At 36.2% G+C, this 23,764-nt stretch overlaps 2 protein-coding genes across 2 annotated transcripts in view; one reads left to right on the top strand and one right to left on the bottom strand.

Moving 5' to 3' along the window:
* The window catches only part of SGCZ (sarcoglycan zeta), a 1,170,111-nt gene that overhangs the window by 1,103,073 nt on the left and 43,274 nt on the right, over positions 1-23,764 (top strand). The gene's annotated exons all lie outside the window — the stretch shown is intronic.
* On the bottom strand, positions 14,381-14,707 carry LOC116558183 (small nuclear ribonucleoprotein F-like). The gene has a single exon (XM_032288013.1). The coding sequence runs from the start codon at positions 14,675-14,677 to the stop codon at positions 14,381-14,383; it is 297 nt and encodes a 98-aa protein (XP_032143904.1). The 5' UTR covers positions 14,678-14,707.

The following is a 23,764-nucleotide window of genomic DNA, read 5'->3' as shown; positions in this document are numbered from 1 at the left end:
ACACACACACACACACACACACACACACACACACACACACACACACAAATGGATATAACATAGAATAGAATATATTAAATATGTCTATATATTACATATAGACAGATAGATAGAAAACTTTAAATACCATGTCCTATATAATGTTCAGTCAACAGAGGATAACATATATGATGATAATCCCTGAGGTTATGAAGGAGCTAAAATCTCTTACCACCTAGTGATGTCATAAGCATCATAAGGTCAGAGCACAACATATTACTTCTTTGTCATGATGCCACTATAAACAAACCTCCTTTGCAGCCAGTCCTATAAAATTATAGCACATACAATTATGCACACTACATGATCCTTGATCATGATAGTAAATATTATGTTACTGGTTTATATATTTACTATAGCATGCTATAGTTTTTATCATTATTTTAGATTATACTCTTTGTATTTATAAAAATAAAAGTTAACTGGGAAACATCCTCAGGCAGGTCCTTCAGGAGGTATTTCAGAAGAAGGCATTTTTATCATAGGAGATGTCAGCTTCATCTGTGTTATTCTCTCTGTAGACCTTTGAGTGGGACAAGATCTGTAGAGGTGGAAGACAGTGTTATTGATGAACCTGATTCTTTGTAGACCTGGGATACAGGGTATTTTCTTAAAAAGAAAAATGTATTTTTTAAAAAACTTTAAACAGAGAAAAGCTTATATAATAAGATCATAAAGAAAAAATAGTTCTGAATAGCTATACATGTTTGTGTTTTAAGCTAAGTGTTTGGAAAAGAGTCAAAAAGTTTTTTAAAAATATATAATGTAAAAAAGTTACAGTAAGTTAAGGTATGGTTGAAGAAAGAAACAAAAATATTTTTTAAAAAATTAAGTGCGGCCTATGTGCACAGTGTTTATAAAGTGTACAGTTGTGTATAGTAAAGTTCCAGGCCTTCACAATCACTCACCGCTCACCCACTGACTCATCCGGAGCAACTTCTAGTCCTATAAGCTTCAGGACTAGAAGTGCTCTATACAGGTATACTTTTTTTTTTTTTTTTTTTTTTGTGCTTTAAGTTCTGGGGTGTGTGTACACAACATACAGGTTTGTTACATAGGTATACACCTACCATAGTGGTTGGCTGCATCTGTCACCCCATCATCTATATTAGGTGTTTCTCCTAATGCTATCCCTCCTCTAAATCCCAACCTCTGACAGGCCCCAATGTGTGATGTTCCCCTCCCTGTGCCCATCACGTGTTCTCATCATTCAACTTCCACTTATGAGTGAGAACATATGGCATTTGGTTTTCTGTTCTTCTGTTAGATTGCTGAGAATGACGACTTCCAGCTTCATCCATATTCCTGGAAAGAACACAAATGCATCCTTTTTAAGGCTGTATAGTATTGCAGGGTGTATATTTGCCACAATTTCTTTATTCATTCTATCATTGATGAGCATTTGGGTTGCTTCCAAATCTACTATTGTGAACAGTGCTACAAACATACATGTGCATGTGTATGTTTTATAGAACATTCTATAAATGGAATGATTTATACTCCTTTGGGTATACACCCAGTAATGGAATTGCTGGGTCAAATGGTATTTCTTGTCCTAGATCCTTGAGGAATCACCACACTGTCTTCCACAATGGTTGAACTAATTTACACTCCCACCGATAGTGTAAAAGCATTTCCATTTCTCCACATCCTCTCCAGCATCCATTGTCTCCTGACTTTTTAATGATTGCCATTCTAACCAGAGTGAGATGGTATCTCATTGTGGTTTTGATTTGCATTTCTCCAATTACCAGTGATGATGAGCTGTTTATTATATGTCTGTTGGCTGCATAAATGACTCCTTTTGAAAAGTGTCTATTTATATTCTTTGCCCACTTTTTGATGGGTTTTTGTATTTTTTCCTATAATTTTTTTATAAGTCCTTTGTAGTTTCTGGATATTAGCCCTTTGTCAGTTGTGTAGACTAAAAAATTTTCTCCCATTCTGTAGGTTGCCTGTTCACTCTAATGATAGTTTCTTTTGCTGTGCAAAAAGCTCTTTAGTTTAATTAGATCCCATTTGTCTATTTTGGCTTTTGTTGCCATTGCTTTTGGTGTTTTAGTCATGAAGTCTTTGCCCATGCCTATGTCCTGAATGGTAATGCCTAGGTTTTCCTCTAGGGTGTTTATGGTTTTAGGTCTTATGTTTAAACCTTTAATCCACTTTGAGTTAACTTTTGTATATGGCGTAAGGAAGGGATCCAGTTTCAGCTTTCTGTTTATGGCTAGCCAGTTTTCCTAACACCATTTATTAAATAGGGAATCCTTTCCCCACTGCTTGTTTTTGTGATGTTTGTCAAATATCAGATTGTTTTAGGTGTGTGACATTATTTTGGAGGCCTCTGTTCTGTTGTTCTATTGGACTATATCTCGGTTTTGTTACCAGTACCATGCTGTTTTGATTCCTGTAGCCTTGTAGTATAGTTTGAAGCCAGGTAGCGTGATGCCTCCAGTTTTGTGTTTGTTTGTTTGTTTGTTTATTTTGCTTAGTATTGTCTTGGCTTTGTGGGCTTTTTCTTGGTTCCATATGAAATTTAAGGTGCTTTTTTTCCACTTCTTTGAAGAAAGTCAGTGGTAGCTTAATGGGGATAGCATTGAATATATAGATTACTTTGGGTAGTATGGTCATTTTCACAATAAAGGTTTTTCCTAACCATGAGTATGGACTTTTTTTTGTTTTTTTCCTAACCACGAGTATGGACTTTTTTTTTCCTAACCATGAGTATGAACTTTTTTTGGTAGGCTATTAATTGCTGCCTCAATTTCAGACCTTGTTATTGGTCTATTCAGGGATTTGTCTTCTTCCTGGTTTAGTCTTGGAATAGTGTAAGTGTCTAATAATTTATCCATTTCCTCTAGGTTTTCTGGTTTATTTGCACAGAGGTGTTTATAGTATTCTCTGATGGTAGTTTGTATTTCTGTGGCATCAGTGGTGATACCGCCTTTATCATTTTTAATTGCATCTATTCAATTCTTCTCTTTTGTTCTTTGTTAGTCTGGCTAGCGTGTATTTGTTGATCTTTAAAAAAAAAAAAAAGCTCCTGGATCCATTTGTTTTTTGAAGGGTTTTTCTGTGTCTCTACCTCCTTGAGTTCTGCTTGATCATAGTTATTTCTTGTCTTCTGCTGGCTTTTGAATTTTTTGTACTTACTTCTCTGGTTCTTTTAATTGTAACATTTGGTTGTCGATTTTATATCTTTCCTGCTTTCTCTTTTGGGCATTTAGTACAATAAATTTCCCTGTAGACACTGCTTTAAATGTATCCAGAGTTTCTGGTATGTTATGTCCTTATTCTTATTGATTTCAAAGAACATCTTTATTTCTGCTTTCATTTTGTTATTAAGCTGGTAGTCATTCAGGAGCAGGTTGTTCAGTTTTCATGTAGTTGCATGGTTTTGAGTGGGTTTCATATTCCTGATTTCTAACTTGGTTGCCCTGTGGTATGAGAGACTGTTATGATTTCTGTTCTTTTACATTTGCTGAGGAGTGTTTTACTTCTAATTATGTTGTCAGTTTTAGAATAGGTATGGTGTGGTGCTGAGAAGAATGTATATTCTGTTGATTTGGGGTGGAGAGTTCTGTAGATGTCTACTTGGTCCAGATCTGTGTTCAAGTCCTGGATATCCTTGTTAATTTTCTGTCTCATTGATCTGTCTAATATTGACATTGGGGTGTTAAAGTCTCCCACTGTTATTGTGTGGGAGTCTAAGTCTCTTGTAAGTCTCTAAGAACTTGCTTTATGAATCTTGGTGCTCCTGAATTGGGTGCATATAAATTTAGGATAGTTAGCTCCTCTTGTTGCATTTCTCCCTTTACCATTATGTAACACCCTTCTTTGTCTCTTTTGATCTTTGCTGGTTTAAAGTCTGTTTCATCAGAGACTAGGATTGCAATCCCTGCTTTATTTTGCTTTCTATTTACTTGGTAAATATTCTTCCATCCATTTATGTTGAGTCTATGTTTGTCTTTACATGTGAGATGTGTCTCCTGAATACAGCACACTGACTGATCTTTACTCTTCATCCAATTTGCCAGTCTGTGTCTCTTAATTGGGGCATTTAGTCCCTTTACATTTGAGGTTAATATTGTTATGTGTAAATTTGATCCTGCCATTTTGATGCTAGCTGGTTATTTTGCACATCAGTTGATACAGTTTTTCTCTAGTGTCAATAGTCTTTATCATTAGGTGTGTTTTTGCAGTGGCTAGTACCAGTTGTTCCTTTCCATGTTTACTGCCTCCTTCAGGAGCTCTTGTAAGGAAGGCCTGGTGGTGACAAAATCTCTCAGTGTGTATTTGTCCATAAAGGATTTTATTTCTCCTTTGCTTATGAAGCTTAGTTTGGCTGGATATGAAACTCTGGGTTGAAAATTATTTTCTTTAAGAATGTTGAATATTGGTCCCCACTCTCTTCTGGCTTATAGGGTTTCTGCCGAGAGATCTTCTGTGAGTCTGATGGGCTTTCCTTTGTGGGTAACCTGACATTTCTCTGTGGCTGCCTTTAGCAATTTTCCCTTCATTTCAACCTTGGTGAATCTGACAATTATGTGTCTTGAGGTTGCTCTTCTTGAGGAGTATCTTTGTGGTGTTCTCTGTATTTCCTGTATTTGAATGTTGGCCTGCCTTGCAAGATTGTGGAAGTTCTCTTGGATAATATCCTGAAGAGTGTTTTCCAACTTGGTTTCATTCTCTCCTTCACTTTCAGGCACATGGATCAAACGTAGATTTTTCTTTTTACATAATCCCATATTTCTTGCAGGCTTTTTTCATATTTTTTCATTCTTTTTTCTCTAATCTTGTATTCTTGCTTTATTTCATTGAGTTGATCTTCAATCTCTGATATCCTTTCTTCTTCTTCATCAATTTGGCTATTGAAACTGGTGTGTTTCATGAATTTCCCTTACTGTGTTTCTCCACTCCATCAGATTGTTTATATTCTTCTCTAAACTGGTTATTCTAGTTAGCCTTTCATCTAACCTTTTTTCAACGTTCTTAGCTTCCTTGTATTCCATATTTGTAGAACATGCTCCTTTTGCTTGGAGAAGTTTGTTATTACCTCCTTCTGAAGATTATTCTGTCAATTCATCAAACTTGTTTTCCATCCAGTTTTTTTCCCTTACTGGTGAGGAGTTGTGATCCCTTGGAGAAGAGGCGTTCTTGTTTTTGGAGTTTTCAGCCTTTTTGCACTGGTTTCTCCCCACCTTTCATCTTTGTGATTAGTGATCTTTGGATGGGATCTCTGAGTGAATGTCCTTTTTGTTGATGTTGAAGCTATTTCTTTCTGGTTTATTAATTTTTCTCCTAACAGTCAGGCCTCTCTGCTGCAGGTATGCTAGAGTTTTCTGGAAGTCCACTCCAAACCCTGCTTGCCTGGGAATCAGAAATGGAGGCTGTAGAACAGCAAAGATTGCTGCCTGTTCCTTCCTCTGGTAGCTTTGTTCCAGAAGGGTACCTGCCAGATGCCAGCCAGAACTCTCCTGTATGAGGTGTCTGTTGGCCCTTACTGGGAGGTGTTGTGTATCCCAGTCAGAATACACGGGGGTCAGGGAGCCACTTGAGGAGGAAGTCTGTCCCTTATCAGAGCTCAAACACTGTGTTTAGAGATTCGCTGCTCCCTTAAGAGCTGCTAGGCAGGGGCGTATAGGTGTGCTGAAGCTATATCCACACCAGCCCCTTTTCTTAGGTGCTTTGTCCCAGGAAGGTGGCGGCTTTATTTTTAAGTCTCTGATGAGCTGTTGCCATTTTCAGAGGTGTCCTCTCCAGTGAGGACATCTAGTTATGTCTGCCTGCAGCTGCTGAGCTGTGTTGGACTTTGCCCAGTTTGAGCTTCCAGGCCACTTTGCTCACATACTGTCAGGTTGAAATCGCCTAGTTGAGCCTCAGCAGTGGCAGATGCCCCTCCCGCCACTGAGCTTGAAAGTCCCAGGTCAAGCTCAGACTGCTGTGCTGGCTGTGAAAATTCTAAGCCAGTGAATCTTAGCTTGCTGGTCTTTGTGGGGTGGGACCCACTGAGCCAGGCCACTTGGCTCCCTGGCTTCAGCCCCTTTTCCAGGGGAGTGAGCACTTCTGTCTCTCTGGCATTGCAGACGCCTTTGGTGATGAAAAAAATAAATGCTGTGGCTAGCTCTGTTTCTGCCCAAGCAGCTGCCCAGTTTTGTCCTGGAAACCCAGGGCCCTGGTGGTTGTATATGTACTGGAGGGAATCTCCTGGTCCATGGGTTGTGAAGACTGGGAAAAGCATAGTATCTCGGCCCCAGTGCAGGGAACAGTCTCTCATGGCTTCCCTTGGCTAGGAGAGGTAGTTCCCCATCCCCTTGTGCTTCCCAGGTGAGGTGATGCCCCACCTTGGTTCGGCTCACTGTCCTTGGGCTGCACTCATTGTCCAACCAGTCCCAATGAGATGAACCAGGTAATTCAGTTGGAAATTTGGCAATCGCCCACCTTCTGTGTTGACTTTGCTGGTAGCTGTGCACCAGAGCTGTTCCTATTTGGCCATCTTCCATTTTTGTAATCTTTTATATCATTATTTTTACTGTACCTTTTCTATGTTTAGACATACAAATACTTACCTTTGTGTTATAGTTGACTATAGTATTCAGTACTATGACATAGTATACAGCTTTGTAGCTTAGGAGTGATATGCTATACCACATAGCCCAGGTTTGGTATGTTTATTGTAAGTACACTATATGATGTTTGTACAATGGTGAAATCACCAAATGATGCATTTCTCAAAACATCACCCTGTTGGTAAGCAACACATGACTGTATATTTATACATATGTGAGTGTATATGTATATATAAAATGTTATATATATATATATACACACACACACACACACACACACACACACAATGATAATAAATTTGATTTATTAAATAAAATCAAAATCTTTAACTCCATATTGTTATAAATAAATAAATGTTTTTATGATAGAATGCCAACTAAAAATGTACAAGAAAATCATGGGATTAGAAAAGCATCATTTTGCAATCATCTGAGTAATATTTATCTCAGGCAAATATATCATTGGATGATAACACTAATGGGAGACAGTAATATGAGACATGAATATTTTCATATAAGCCAAGCACATTTTCTAAAGCATTAATTTGAATAGGTGGAAAAGTAACTCCAGTGGCAATCTATGGCTGTCACGGTCTTACTCAACAAGCGAAAGGAAACACCACCAGTCATGGGCCAAAGAGACATCAGGCAACATCTGATAGGATGTCAAAGGAAGAAAAAATAACTTCCATATTGGACAAAAATATGTAATTTAAGCATTAGCCTAAAGATATTTAGTACAATCTGAAATTAAGAAACATTTTGCAAGATATTAAGGCCACAAATCAAGGAAAAACAAAGAAACTTTTGAAGGAAACTGGACATTTGCCAGCTGTGTATATATACCACATGATTCTAGATTGGATTCATTGTTTGCAGAGTGCATTACTGGAACAGATGGTTTTCTAGTTAACATTTCTTTGTAGCAAACTACTCCAAAACAGAGTGGCTGTAAAACAATGATGGCATTTATTTTGCTGGCAACCTGTAATTTGAACAGGCTTCAGTGGAGATAGCTGATCTCTGCTCCACTGGGCAACAGCTGAGACAGCTCAGAATCTGGGGACTGGTATTATTTGAAGACTGGTTCACCCCCATGCCTGGAAGTTAATAATAGTTCTCATCAGAGACCTTAGATAGGACTGCCTGTCAGAACATCTACATGTGGCCCATCCATGTATCTTAGTTGCCTTAATTTATGGTGCCTGTGTTTGAAGAGTAAGCCTTCAAAGAGAGAGGAGTAAGCTGTATCAAATTTTCTGAAATAGCCTCTACCATTTTATGAAAGGAGTGCTAAAGAATTTACAGACATGTTTTAAAGCCAATCAGATTTAGTGAAATTTGAATGAGGCCCCAAAAAATACACAAGAGTTGACAAAAATTATGCATATGCTTTGGAAGGCTGAGGAGAGTGGATCATGAGGTCAGGAGATTGAGACCATCCTGGCCAACATGGTGAAACCCTATCTCTACTAAAACTACAAAAATTAGCTGGGTATGATAGTAGGCACCTGTAATCCCAGCTACTCGGAAGACTGAGGAAGTAGAATCTTTTGAATCTGGGAAGCAGAGGTTGCAGTGAGCTGAGATCGCACCACTGCACTCCAGCCTGGCCGCAGAGTGAGACTCTGTCTCAAAAAATAAAAATAAAAAATTATTCATATGACTTTTCTTTAGGTTTATGTTTCAAACAAACATAAAAATTGGAATAACATTATTAGTAAACCACAGGTGACATATGTCAAAATACAAAAAGTATTCCTCACATGTGTTTTGATCAGCTTAGACTGCCATAACAAAATACCATGAAATGAGTGGCTTAAACAACAGAAATTTATTTTCTTACAATTCTGGAGGCTAGAAGTTCGAGATCAGGGTTCCAACATGATCAGGCCCTGATAAAGACTCCTTACTAGCTTGTAGACAGCTGCCTTGTTCCTGTGTCTTCATATGTCAGAGACAGAGAAAGAGAGGAGAGAAGAAAGAGGAGAGAGAGGAGAGAAAGGGAGTGAGGGAGATGGAGGGGGTAGGGACCCAGTGTAGAGAGACCTGGTGTGGCTTCTTCTTCTCACAAGGGAACTAATCTCATCAAGAGGACCCCATCCTCATGACCTCATCTAAACCTAATTATCTCTCAATATACCGTCTCCAAACTCAATCACATTGATGGTTAGGATTTCAGCATCTGAATTTAGGAAAGGTACAATTCAGGCCAAGGTAACATGATAAAATTGTATTGAACCTTGAAAAAATTAAAATCAAGTATACGATATTAAATTTCAACTCTGTGAAGACCTAAGGGGAAATAAATTACATAGTGTAGGTTTGTAACTTTCCAATAGTATGGCTTTGATATGGTGATAGATCTCTGAGATTCTAGACACATGGATGGCCATGTAGTCCTTAGCCTATTTCCCTTGAATATCAGTTGCGTTGGTAGGGGGTGTATAGTAGCTGAATTGCAAACAGTGGAAGATTGTGGTACCTATCAGTGGCTGAAACACAGGCCTTTTATGCTATTGAAAGAAAGAGGATCCTGCTTTGGGGTCCATTTTATTTCTCCCTTTGTTCTCCTTCTCAGTGACAGTATCAAACCTACGGCCACTTTACTCTGTGGGATGTATCATTTCATTGCTGCAATAGAATCTCACTCCCAATTACTCTGGCCAGGTTAGGTAACTCTAATTTTTCTAAGCCTTGCTCTGGTGTTCAGAGGTAGGCTGGAGCTCACTTTTTTGAGAAAGTCAGAACTTTCCTCTGGAAGAATTTTTGAATAGGCATACATGACAAGGTTCATGTTCAGATTGAAGTCCAAATCCTGACTTTATGGAGGAAAGTACCACCTAAACACTGATTCTAAACTTTTATTTTGAGATAATTCTAAGTGTACATACAGTTGTAATAAATAATACAGAGAGAATCTGCAACATTCACCTAGTTTTTCTCAATGGTAACATCGAATAAAACTGTAGTACCATATTACAGGTAGGATGTTGCCATTGATGCAGCTGAGACACACAACAGCTCCATCACTGCAGGCATCCCTAGGTTTCTACACTCACTTTCCTCCACCCTCATGTTAACCCCTGACAATCACTTATTTATTCTTCATTTCTAGAGTTTTGTTTTTTTAAGAATGTTATATTTAGAATCATATAGTAGTTACTTACTTTTCCAGATTTTTTCACTCGGCATAATTCCCTGGAGAATCATCCAAGTTGTATATATCAATAGTTTCTTTTGTTCTGATTAGTAATCTACAGTATGAATGTGTCACAGTTTATTTATCTATTCATCCATTCAGGAACATCGGAGTTGTTTCTAAGTTTTGGCTATTATGACCAATGTTACTATGAACATTGTATACAGCATTTTGTGTGAATATTTTTTTTTCTTTATCTGAGATAAATATCTAGGGGTGTGATTGCTGGGCCATATGGTGGATGCAAGTTTTGTTTTATAAAGTGTTTTGCAGAATGATTACAATACTTCATATCCTTTCCTGCAATAATTCAGTTTCTCCATATCCTCTTCAGTCTTGGTGTTGTCATTATTTTGTGTTGAAAGTTGTATAGTGACATGATAATGGCTGTGTAGTGATATTTCATTGTGCTTGAAAAGTCAGGGTCTTGCTATGTTGCCTAGGCTGGTCTTGAACTTCTGTGCTCAAATAATCCTCCCAGCTCATCTACGCATATAGTTGGGACCACAATCATTTGCCACCTTGCCTGCTTCATTGTGCTTTTAATATGCATTTCCCTTATAACTAATCACATTAAACATCTTTTTATGTGTTTATTTGCCTGCCATATATTCAGCTCAGTAAAATGTCTATAAACCTTTTGCCCATTTTCTAATTGAATTGTTTGTGGGTTTTGTTGTGGTTTTAAGGTTATTTTCATATACTAGGTACCAGTCCTCTGTAGGATATAAGGTTTGCAAATATTTTCTCCTACTCTCATAGCTTGTTTTCTTAGTCTCTCAGTCAAGTCTTTCATGAGACAAATTTTTAAAATTTTTATGAAGTCTATTGCGCTATTTTTTAATGAATTCTGCTTTTGGTGTAAAATATAAGAACTATGTGCCTAACGCTACATAACGACATTTTCTACATTTTTTCTCTAAACTTTTTATAGTTTTATGTTTTACATTAAAGTCTATGATATATTTTGGTATGATTTTTTTTTGGTAAGATGTGAGTTTTAAGTTAATCTTTTTGTTTTTCTCTGTTGCATATTCAAGCTTTTTATTCCTCCATTGATTTCCTTTTACACCCTTGTCAAAACTCAGGCTTACTGGTATGTATTTCTGGCTTGTCCAGTGCACTCTACTAAGCAGAATGTCTATCTCTCTGACAATATCTCACCTTGATAACTGTTAGCTACTAAATAGACCTTTACATTAGGTAAAGTGATTCCTCCAACTGTGTTCTTTATATCAATATTATAATTGTTATTCTTATGTTTGGGTTATTGATTTTAGAATATGTGTTTCTATTCTATTCTTATATGTTGATTTTAGAATATGTATTTATAGTCTTCAAAATATTCTTGTTTTAATTGCATTAAACCTGTACAAAAATTTTAGGAGAATTGTCATTTTTACTAGGTCGAATCCTCTGATCCACAAAAATATTGTCTTTTCATTTATTTAGTTTTCTTTGATACCTTTCATGAATAATTTGTAAACTTCAGCATAGATTATCTGTAAATGTTCTAATAAATTATTTAATTGGCTTGGAAGTAATTATAAATAGTATGTTTTAAATTTTTAATTTTTAATTTCTGTGGCATATAGTATGTGTATACATTTATGGGGTAAATGGGATGTTGATGCAAGAATGCAACATAAAATAATCACATCATGGAGATGGAGTATTCATCCCCTCAGGCATTTATCCTTTGAGTTATAAATCAGTTATACCCTCTAAGATATTTTAAAATGTACAATAGTAGGTCTTATTCATTCTTTCTACTTTTGTACTCATTAACCATTCCCACTTCACCTCTCACACTCCCACTATCATTGCCAGTCTCTGCTAACCATTGTTTTACTATGTCCATGAGTACAATTGTTGTGATTTTTAGATTCCACAAATAAGTGAAGACATAGGATGTTTGTCTTTCTGTGCCTGGTTTAGTTCACTTAACACAATGATTTCTAGTTCCATCTACATTGATGCAAATGATGATCTCATTCTTTTTACAGCTCAGTAGTATTCCAGTATGTATATGGACCACATTTTGTTTATCCGTTCATCTGTTGATGGACACTTAGGTTGTTTCCAGATCTTGGCTATTGTAAATAATGCTGAAACATACATAGGAATGTAAATATATCTTTGATATACTGTTTTCTCTTCTTTTGAGTGTATATCCAGAGATGGGATTACTGGATCATATTGTAGCTCAATTATAAGTCTTTTGAGGAAGCTCCAAACTGTTCTCCATAGTTGTTGTAATAATTTCCATTCCTTTCAATAGTGTACAAGTGTTCCCTTTTCTCTAGCATTTATTATTGCCTGTCTTTTAGATATAAAAGCCATTTTAAAAGGGAAGGTAATACCTCATTGTAGTTTTGATTTGCATTTCTCTGGTAATGATGTTAAGCATTTTTTTTAATTGTACTTCAGGTTCTGGGGTACATGTGCAGATCATGCAGGATTGTTGCATAGGTACATACATGGCAAGGTGGTTTGCTGCCTTCATCCCCCATTAACCTAATCTGGTATTTCTCCCCTCATTATCCTTCCCTACCCTGCCCACCCCTGCTCTCCCTCCCCTAACCCTCCCCTACTGACCACAGTGTGTGATGCTCCCTTCCCTGTGTCCACAGGTTCTAATAGTTCAACATCCACCTATCAGTGATAACATATGGTGTTTGATTTTATGTTCTTGTGTCAGTTTGCTGAGTATGATGGCTTCCAGATTCATCCATCTCCCTGTGAAGGACACGAACTCATCATTTTTTATGGCTGTGTAGTATTCCATGGTAGATATGTGCCGCATTTACTTTATCCAGTCTATCAATGACGGACATTTGAGTTGGATGTTGAGCATTTTTATATGCCTGTTAATCATGTGTGTGTTTTCTTTTAAGAATTATCTATTCAATTGGTTTGCCTGTTTTTTTAATTGAATTTTTAGATGTTTTCCTATAGAGTTGCTTGAGCTCCTTATGTATTCTGGTTATTAATCCCTTGTCAGTTGGATAGTTTGCAAATATTTTCTCCCAGTCTTCACTTTGTTGACTCACTTTGTTGATTGTAACAGCAAAAGTTTTTCAGCTTGATTTGATCCTGTTTGTCCATTCTTGCCTTTGTTGTCTGTGTTTGTGGGAGTATTGCTCAATACATTTTTGCCCAGACTAATTTTTTTTAATTTTTGGTGTTCCCTTCCATTTCTTTCATCAGGATTTAAAGTTTCATTATGGACATTTTTCACTTCCTTGGTTAATTCCTAGGCGATTAATTTTATGTGTGCTCTTGTAAATTGAATTACTTTTTAAATTATTTTTCAGATGTTTCACTGTTGGCATAAAAAATGCTACTAAATTTGTATGTTGATTTTGTATCCTTCAACTTCAATAAATGTGTTTATCATTTCTAATTATTTGGAGGGGCCTTTAGATTTTTCAAAGTATAATATCATATAATCTGCAAACAAGGATAATTTGACTTGTTCATTTTGAATTTGGATGCCCAACTCTTTTTCTTGTCTGATGGCTCTAGGTAGGACTTCCAATATTATGGGGAATAACAGTGGTGAAAATGGGCATTGTCCTTGTGTTCCAGATCTCAGAAGAAAGGCTTTCAGTTTTTCCACATTCAGTTGATACTAACTTTGGGTCTGTCACATAGAGCTTTTATTTTGTTGAGGTATGTACCTTCTATACACAGTTTTTTGGGGAATTTTATCACGAAGAGATGTTTAATTTTTTCAAATGATTTTTAGATCTATTGATAGGATCATATGGTTTTGATCCTTCATTTTGTTGATTTGATGTACTACCTCGATTGGTTAGTGCATGTTGTATCATCCTTGCATCCCAGGGATAAACCCACTTGGTCATGATGAATGATTTCTCTAATGCATTGGTGAATTCAGTTTGCTAGCGTTTTGTGGAGGATTTTTGCAGCAAAATTCATCAGAGATTTTGGCTTGTGGTTTTCTTTTTTTGATGTGTCTTTGTCTGGTTTTGGTATCAAGGTAATATTGATTTTATAGAATGAGTTTGGAAGTATTCCATCCTCTTCTATTTTCTGGAATAGTTTGAGTAAGTCTGGTATTTGTTCCGCTTTAAATGTTTATTTGATTGGATTCAGCAGTGAAGCCATCAGGCCCCAGGCTTTTCTTTACCTATATATATATATTTTTATTATGGCTTTGACCTTGTTACTTCTTATTGGTCTGTTCAGGTTTTGGATCTCTTCTTTGCTTAATCTCAGTAGATGGTATGTGTCTAGAAATTTGTCCATTTATTCTAGATTTTCCAATTTGCTTGCATATGGCTACTCATAGTAACTATTAACGACCTTTTGGTAGTATCAGTTTTAATGACCCCTGTTTGGTTTCTGATTTTACTTATTTGTATCTTTTTTTCTTAGTTTGGCTAGAGGTTTGTCTATTTAACTTTTTGAAAACCAACTTTTTTGTTTCATTGATATTTTGTACTTTAAAAAAAAATCTGTATTGTCTAGAAATATATATATATATATATATATATATATATATATATATATTTTTTTTTTTTTTTTTAAATCCTTGGGCCTGGGGTCAGGAAAAAAAGAAGAAAAAATTCCCCCACAAACTCATTTCTTTCATTTCCCAGTCTCCTTCCTCCTCTTCTACACCTCTGATATAAAGGACATTATGACACCTTATTAAAACTTCACCCAGATGTCCAGACAACACTTCATCTATGTATTCTTCTGTATTTGCAAGCTGCATGTTCACGTAGCCATCTACAGATACCAGGTAGCCCTTGTACTCCATTCCCCACTTAAGTTTCACCATCACTGGCTTTCCTGTTAGTCCACTGAGGAAAGGTTTGGGATTGAGGGGTAAACTCATCTTAATCACGGGCTAATGCTGCAGGCTGCTTGCTACCAACCAGGCCGCCACTCATCCCTCGTGACTACAGCAGGTACTGCAAGTCCGGAGCCAATATTTTGTACTTTTAAAAAAATTTCTATTTCATTTATTTCTGCTCTAATCTTCATTGTTTATTTTCTTCTACTAATTTTGGGTTTCATTTGCACATGCATTTCTAGTTCTTTAAGATGCATTGTTACACTGTTTATTTGAAATCTTTCCTCTTTTTTGATGTGAGAACTTACAAACTTCCCTCTGAAAACTGTTTTTGCGGTATGTCATAGGTTTTGGTATGTTGTGTCTACATTATCATTTGTTTCAAGCAATTTTTCCATTTCCTTCTTATTTTCTTCATTGACCCCCTGGTCATTGAGGAGCACATGGTTTAATTTCCATGTATTTGTATAGTTTAAAAACTTCCTCTAGTTATTAATTTCTAGTTTTATTTTATTGTGGTCTGAGAAGATGGCTTGATATTATTTCAATTTTTTGAATGTTTTCAGACTTGTTTTGTGACCTAATATATAGTCTACCACTGATAATGATCCATGTGCTGAGGGAAAGAATGTGTATTTTGTAGCCAGTAAATGAAATGTTCTATAAATATCTATTATATCCATTTGGTCTGTAGTGCAGAGTAAGTAAGATGTTTCTTTGTTGATTTTCCATCTCAAAGTGGGAGGTTGAAGTGGGAGGCTGAAAGTAAAAGGTTGAAGTTTCCAGTTATCATTGTATTTGGACATATTTCTCTTTTCAGTTCTAATAATGTTTCCTTTATATATTTGGGTGCCCCAGTGTTGGGTATTTAAAATTGTTACATATCCTCTAACTGAATTGATGCCTTTGTCATTATATAGTGACCTTCTTTGTAGCTTCATATAGTTTACGTCTTGAAATCTATTTTGTCTGATGTAAATATAGCAATTCCTGCATTTTTCAGTTTTAATCGGCAATAAATATCATTTTCCATACTTTTCAGTTTATGTGTATCTTTATAGGTCAAGTGTATTTCTAATAGGCAACATTTAATGGATCCTGTTTTTTCATTTATTCAGCCAGTCAACATCTTTTGATTGAAAAGTTTAGTCCTTTTTTTTTTCTGGTTGTTTTGCGGTCTTCTCTTCCTTCTTACTTTCTTTCCTGTCTTCCCCTTAGTGAAGGTGATAAGACTTAGTTTCTTGTTTTTTAGTTTTTGTGTATCTATTGTACATTTTTGGTTTCAGATTACTATGAGGCTTGCAAACACTATTTTGTAACCCATTATTTTAATCTGATAAGAACTTAACACTGTTTGCACAAACATGGAAGAAAAAAACTACTTAAACTCTATGCCTTGGCTTCTTCCCCTCATTAAATTTTCCCGTATTAAATTGTTTTTTATTCACACCTTAGTGTAATGACCATGTCTAGAAAATTGCTGTAGTTATTATTTTTGAATGCTTTATAATTTAGTCTTTCTATTCAGGATAAGAGTAGTTAACACACCACTATTACAGTGTTACAATATTCTGTGTTTTTCTGTTTACTTACTATGGCCCGTGAGTTATATAACTTTAGATGATTTCTTACTGCTAATTAACGTCCTTTCCTTGTGGTCAAAGTAATCCCTTTAGCATTTCTTGTAGGAAAGAGCTGGTGTTGATGAAATCCCTCAGCTTTAGTTTATCTGGGAAGGTTTTTATTTCTTCTTTATATTTGCAAGATATTTCTAATAAATACACTTTTCTAGAGTAAGCATTTATTTTTTTCCTTCAGCACTTGAGATACCTCATACCACTGTCTCCCGGCTTGTAAATTTCCACTGAAAAGTTGGCTGCCAGAGCTATTGGAGTTCCATTGTATGTTATTTCTTTTTCTTTGATGCTTTTAGAATCCTTTCTTTACCATTGACTTTTGAGAGTTTGATAGTTAAATGCCTTGAGGTAGTCTTCTTTGGGTTAAATCTGCTTGGTGTTCCGTAACCTTCTTGTACTTGGATATTGATATTGAGAGTTTGATAATTAAATACCTTGAAGTAGTCTTCTTTGGGTTGTCTGCTTGGTGTTCTATGATCTTGTACTTGGATATTGATATCTTTCTCTGGGCTTGGGAAATTCTCTGTTAGTCCTTTTGAATAAATGTTCTATCCCTATCTTTTTCTCTACCTTCTTTTAAGGCCAATAACTCTTAGATTTACCCATTTGAGGATATTTGCTAGATCCTATAGGCAGTTTATTGTTTTTTTAATTCTTTTGTCTCCTCTGACTGTGTATTTTCAAATATCCTGTCTTCAAGCTCACTAATTCTTTCCCCAGCTTGATCGGGTCTGCTATTAAAGAACTCTAATATGTTCTTCCATATGCCAATAACATTTTTCAGCTCTAGAATTCCTGCTTGATTATTTTTAATTATTTCAATTTCTTTGCTAAGTTTATCTGGTAGCATTCTGAATTCCTTCTCTGTGTTATCTTGAATTACTCTGAATCTTTTCAACATAGCTATTTTAAATTCTGTCTGAAAGATCACGTCTCTGTTATGTGTGACCTTTCTCCAATATTGGTCCTTGGTGCTATTTTTAGTTCATTTAGGGAGGTTATGTTTTCCTGGATAGTGTTGATGCTAACCCCATTCTTTGGTGTCTGGGCATTGAAGAGTTATGTGTTTATTGGAGCCTTCAGTCTCTGCGATTATTGTAGTCATTCTTTTTTGGGAGGCTTTTGGGTATTTAGAAGGACTTGGGTGTTGTGATCTAAGCTGTATCTGCTACATAGTATATCCTAAGCCCAGTAAATGCAGTGGTTCCTGCATAGTCATAGAGGTTATTTGCTATCTGTAGATTAAGCCTTGGTGGTCTTGAACATAAACTGAGAGAATTCGGTGGATTTCCAGGCAGAGATTCTTGTTCTCTTCTCTTACTTTAAAAAATATATAGAGAGAGTCTCTCTGTCCTGAAGCTGGGGGTGGAGTAACACAAGCTCCACTGTGGCCCCTACCAGTATGACTACACTAGGTCAGAACTAAAGCTAGCACAGCTCTGGGTCTTGTTCAAGGTCTCTCTACCTCTTAGGAATTGGCAAAGCCATCCAGGCCTATGTTGTTCTTTTCAGGGTAGTGAGGTCCCCAAGGCTTCAGGTAGATTCAGAGGTGCTCTCAGGGAGTCAGAACTAGAGCTAAAAACCTTGAAAGTCTACCTAGTGTTGTATTTTGCTGTGGCTGAGCTGGCAATCAAACCACAAGATGCAATCCTTCCTACTCTTACCTTTCCTTTCCAAAGGCAAAGGAGCCTCACTCAGTAGCCACCACCACTCCAGACCACAGTATTGCCAGACTACCACTGATGTTCTCTTAAGGCCCAAGGATTCTTACATCAGCTTGTGGTGAATGCTGACTGGCCTAGGATTCATGCTTCATGTAGGCTCTCCTCTGGCCCAGGGCAGGTCCATAGTGCAATCTAAGTGTCAAGTCCTAGAACTGGGGACTCCAGGAGCCTGCTGGTGCTCTACTACCCTGTGACAATGCTGGTACCTAAGGTATAAGACAAAGTCTTCACTTTACTTTTCTCTCTGCTTTTCTCCAGTAGAAAGAGTTTTTCCATGTAGCCACCACAGCTGGTAAGGTGCTGAATCTCTCCTGAAGCCACCATTTCTCAGCATCTCACCCAATGCCCTCAACATAGTTCCTGGGTATTGCTATTGGTTATTCAGGGCCCATGGGCTCTTCAGTTACCAGGATATGAATGCTTCCAGGACTGGGTCCTTTTTTTCAAAGTAGTGGATTCCCTTCTGGCCCAAGGTATGTCTAGAAATGTCATCTGGGAGCTAGGGCCTGGAATGGAGTCCTCGTGACTCTGACTATGACTTATCTTGCTATGACTAAGCTAGTGTCCAAGATGCAAGACAATGTCCTCCCCACTCTTCCTTTCCTTTCTTTAAGTGGAATGATGGGGTGTCCTTTACAGCCATGAGCTGTGCAGCCTGGGGTTATGGGATGATACCAGTACTCCTTTGGCTGTCCCAGCTGGGATCTCAGTATGTCAGTCACATGCCTTGCCAATCCACAGTCTCTGGATCTAGTTCAACACCAGGACTTGAAGAATTGGCAGGTCCTGATGGCCTAGACTGCCTTTTAAGTTTATTTGGAGACACAGAGCACTATATCCCTTGGTGGCGAAGTTTGGGTCACTGGGACTGGTGATTCCTGCCTTGCTAGGGCTGGTTTAAATGCTCCCCCTGTCAGTGGGCATCAGCTGAGTCTTGTGCAGTTTTACTTTCTGCTCTAACAGGACACTACTGAGTCCAGTGCCTCACAATTGCCATATTCTCCTTCACCCAGTGCCCACAGTTGTTCTCCTGTCCTCACTACTGCTGCCAAGGTATGGGGAGGGTGGGGTGTAGGGAGAAGGGGTGGCATTGACCAATTAGGGCTCTTTATCTATACTTCATGGCCTCTTTCAGTCACACAGAGTTAAATCAGCTACTATGGGTGCTCACACAATTTTTTGTTATTATGAAGGTGATTCTTCTGTGTAGTTTCTAAATTGCAGTCCTTGCAGTGGGAGATGATCGGTGAAGCCTACACTTCTGCCACCTTGCTCTACCCCAGTATAGTGTTTCAGATTTTTGTTTCTACAGGCTTATTGTTAACATATAAAATTAATAGATTTTTGATGGATTCTAATATCTTCTGATCTTGTGACTACTAAATGACTTAACATTTATTAGTTATAGAAAATTGTGTTTGCATTCTTTGGGATTTTCTATGTAGACAATCATGCCGTTTTCAAATAGAGAAAGCATTATTTCTTCCTTTTTAACCCGTGTGCATTTTATTTCTTTTTCCTGCTATGTTAAAATGGTTAGAAATTCAAGTGCTATTTTAATAAGGGAATAGTTTAACTGAACACCACTGCCCTGTTTGCAGGAACTCATCCAGTCTTTCACCATTAAGTATGATGTTTGCTGTAGGTTTTTAAAAATGCTCTCTGTCAAATTGAGAAAGGTCTCATTTATTTCTATTTCATCATATTTTTTTATTAGTATGAATTGGTGTTATATTATGCCACATTCTATTCTACATCAATTGATATAATCATATAATTTTTCTTTTTGGGCCTATTGACACAGTGGCTTATTGACACAGTTGATTCATGAGTGTTTAAAGAGCACTGCATATGTTGGCTGTGGTATATAGTGCTTTTTCTGTATTGCTAAATTTTATTTGCTAATAATTTGTTGAGGACTGCTGTGTGTAATTATATGTGCAGTATTGGTCTATAGTGTTTTGGCTTTTTTTAATACTTTTTTTTCATGTGGTTTTGGTATCAGAGTACTATCAATCTCATAAAAACTAGGTAGTATTTTATCCTCTTCTATTTTTTTTTTGGAAGATACGTAAAATTGGTGCTAACTCCTTTTTTTAAATGTTTGGTAGAATTCTCCAGTAAAACCATCTGTATTTGAAGATTTTTTTTTTGAAGCATTTCAATTACAAATTCAAGTTCTTTAACAGTATAAGACTATTCAGATTATTTATTTCATGTAGATTGAGTTTTAGTATTTTGGGTTTTCTGAGATTTTTGCTCATTTTTTCTACAGCATCTTAAGTCTTTCTTCTCCCTGATTACTGTACCCATCCATGCCCATGACTATCCGTGATAGTCATTCACTCATCTGGGAGAACAGCCCTGTTCTCCTTTTACTTCTTTTGTATTCTTCAAAGCCATATAACTCTCCAGTGTTTCCCCCCGACCTTATAAACGAGTGAGGTATGCCCATGTTATTTCTGCTTTCTTCCTACCACATTATCCCCTTTAAAGAAAGAAGATATTTAAAGAAAGAAGATCTTTATACAAGAAGAAAGGAAGTGATAGTGAAGGAGAAACAGTGGAATGATTCAAAATATCATTTTGTTACACAAGTCAAAAATCTTCAGGTTTATTTATACATTTAGACAAGACTTATTGAAAACCCTCTGTAGACCTAGTACTGTCTTATATTCTAAGAAATACAGTAGAAAACGTAATGGAATTTATCCTGTCATTGTATAATTTATGATCTGGGTGGGCATTGCTTTTTCTTTAAAAGGTTAGATAGTAAGTATTTTAGGCATTTTTGACTGTACACTCTGTTTTAACTACTCCATTCTGCCATTGTAGGGTGAATGCACTATAGTCAATATGTAAGTGGATATGCTATTGTGTGTTTCAATAATAACCTAATAATTTGTTACTAAAGTGTTAATGTAACATAACTTTCTCATCATGAACTATTATTTTTGTCATTTTTAAAAACATAAAACTGTAGAAACCATTCTGAGTTTACAAGCCAGGTAACAACAGGTGGATAACTTGGTATGTGTCATGGACCAGTTTGCCAAATCCTGATTTAAAAAAAAAAGAGATGTGAAATCAGAAAGTAGAAAAAACGAAGTCTTTTTGCAGCAGCCTACACTGATAAGCTGAGAGCTAAGCCTTGCTTGTGGTATTTTTCCCTCATAGATAAAGAGGATTTACCAAGAAGCAAACAGTGCTTAAATTTGAGAGCCCTGACAATTTGTTATGGCTCTGATACATTTTTTAAATTGTGCAAAATAACATACAGTAACTCAAATATTTAATAATTCTAATTTATTCTATGCCAATTCCCTCTCTCACTGGAAATTTTAGGTGCAGTTAAAGGTAATTTGAATGACACATATATTGAGATATATTCAAATGTATTCATGTGTTCACTTTCGTTCGTACCTGTTATCTTTAGCCTTAATAGTGTAGAATTACTTGCTGGAACACTTCCACAGGCGAGATACATACACCGGCTCTGAAATCGTACATGTCCTGGAGGACAAAAATTCAAAATATATGAAATGAGGCACTAGTCTATGGAAAATATTCTAATTATTGAATTTGTAAAATTTCAAATACATATTTACTTATCTTGTGCCTAGTGAGAATGGAAGTTTTCTCCTGTCAAGAATATGTTTGAAAATGCAGTGTATAAAAATAGAAATGTAAAATAGATATTTATTAATTGTTATGCTCATATAACATAGCCTGTAGCTGTACTTCACACATGTGAAATAATATTTTTATACATCATAATGTATTAGATTCTATCATATTCTGATGCATATTCATGTACTGAATTTTGGTGGATCAATTTGAAATAGGAAGTAAAATTTCAACTTATACACAGCCTGAGGAAATAAATGTTCTGGTGGCATTATATGTAAATATATTTATCAAGTAGTCAATGTTGGAAAAGAGAGGTAAGTTACACAAAATTGTAGTGCAGTATAATGTAGTGATAATTTTAAAATGCATGTTGAGGCTAATATCAGTGAAATGGTGGAGTAACAGCTCTAAGCTTTTATTCTCCTACAGAAGCATTAAAAAATAAACTGTCACCTAGGCTGCTGGAGTGCAGTGGCATAATCATAACTCACTGTAGCCTCAAACTCCTGAGCTCATATTGCTGGTCTATGATTTTTATTTAGCATATTAATCTAAAAATGAATTACTTAGATTAAAAAAAAAACATTTTAAAGGGTGATAAATTATATTCCCACAATTCCATTCTGGGAAGATTGTGCTAATTTTCTCACTGGAGATGTGCAGGACCCATTCCCTTGTCCCATAATGGTCAGTGCTGCTATAGTAATAATTTTTCTTTTTTAATAACTTAATAGGTAAAGAATTTTAACTTGCTTTTTTGATTTCTAACAAATTTGATCAATTTTTATAGTTTGATAGGCTCTTGGATATTCTATTTTTATTGAAATTCTGGGTTAATATTTTCATTTTTTTTATTGTATTTATCTTTTTAAATTGATTTTAAGAGCCATTCTCTTTTAAAATCATTTTATTAGATAGTATACAAATAGTTTTTTAAAATAATTTATTGTACTTTGAAAATCATTGTGTTAGAAAAATTATGTTTACTTTGATCTTGATTTTGGAACAAAAGGAACCAGTATGTTTTGGGTTTATTTTTAGACGAAGTGTCGTTCTCTCACCCAAGCTGAAGTGCAGTGGCATGATCTCAGCTCACTGCAACTTACACCTCCCAGGTTCAAGTGATTCTTCTGCTGCAGCCTCCCAAGTAGCTGGGACTACAGGCACGTGCCACTATGCCTGGCTAATTTTCGTATTTTTAGTAGAGATGGGGTTTCACCATGTTGGCTAAGATGGTCTCAACTCCTAAGCCAGAACTGCAGCTGGCTTATCAGCAGTTCTGTAAAGCATAGGAATCTAGGGTGCTTCCAATGCATATATTTTTTAATATTCACTTGTAAGAGAATTTCATTAGAAAGAGTCAGAAGAAAATTTTGTTTCAGCCGTTTTCTCCTATGTAGGGTATCTAGTTGAAGAATTTAAAATAAGTCAAAAAGATCAAGATAAAAACAACTTAAGTCTGCCATTTTAGACTCAACATCTATTCCAATTATTTACAATATTTATAGAACAGAGAGCTAGAGGATGTGTATGTGTGTGTCTTTACATTTTTGTATTTTATGCAGATAGTAAAGGTCTTAGCAGTAAGAATAAAGGAAAATGCATCAGCCTAGTTCATCTCTGCAAGGCATTTCTGGGGATCCCACAGGATTCTGAAGAACAAAGTTGGAAAGTCTATGCCACAGAGGATACACATTTTACTTTTACTTTTTTATTGGATAAATCTGAAGTTTGTGCATGAGCATGGATATGTGTATATCTACATATGATATTTATTGTGTAATTAGTTATAGGGTAGAGTTGTTTAAATACCATAAATTGTCATTCTTGTTAGTTCCTGCAGGAAGAAATTGCAAGTGGTGATAATTATTTATTTTCATCATGTTCTAGAGAAGACAATTTAAAAACTTTTTTTCTGAAAAAATAAAAGTACTAAATATGAAATACTAATTCCAAACATGCACATTGACACGACTCAGAAAAAGAGTGAAAGTAAACACTGATTTTTTTTTTTAAAGGCCTTCAAAATGGTAAAAATCTTTGAGGAGTTTTTACTTGCATCACCCCATCCTGTCCCTAGCTCTATGGCAGTCTTCAGACAGCAACAATTTGTGTTCTTACAACAGAGTCCTGGTCCC

This window comes from Sapajus apella, unplaced genomic scaffold, assembly GCF_009761245.1.
Source record: "Sapajus apella isolate SASKATOON/1434 unplaced genomic scaffold, GSC_monkey_1.0 scaffold21, whole genome shotgun sequence".
Taxonomy (NCBI): Eukaryota; Metazoa; Chordata; class Mammalia; order Primates; family Cebidae; genus Sapajus; species Sapajus apella.
This window is presented reverse-complemented; position numbering and strand designations above follow the sequence as displayed.

Excerpts from the sequence above, each read along its gene's own strand:
- LOC116558183 (XM_032288013.1), bottom strand. The coding sequence starts at position 14,677 with ATGAGTTTACCCCTCAATCCCAAACCTTTCCTCAGTGGACTAACAGGA.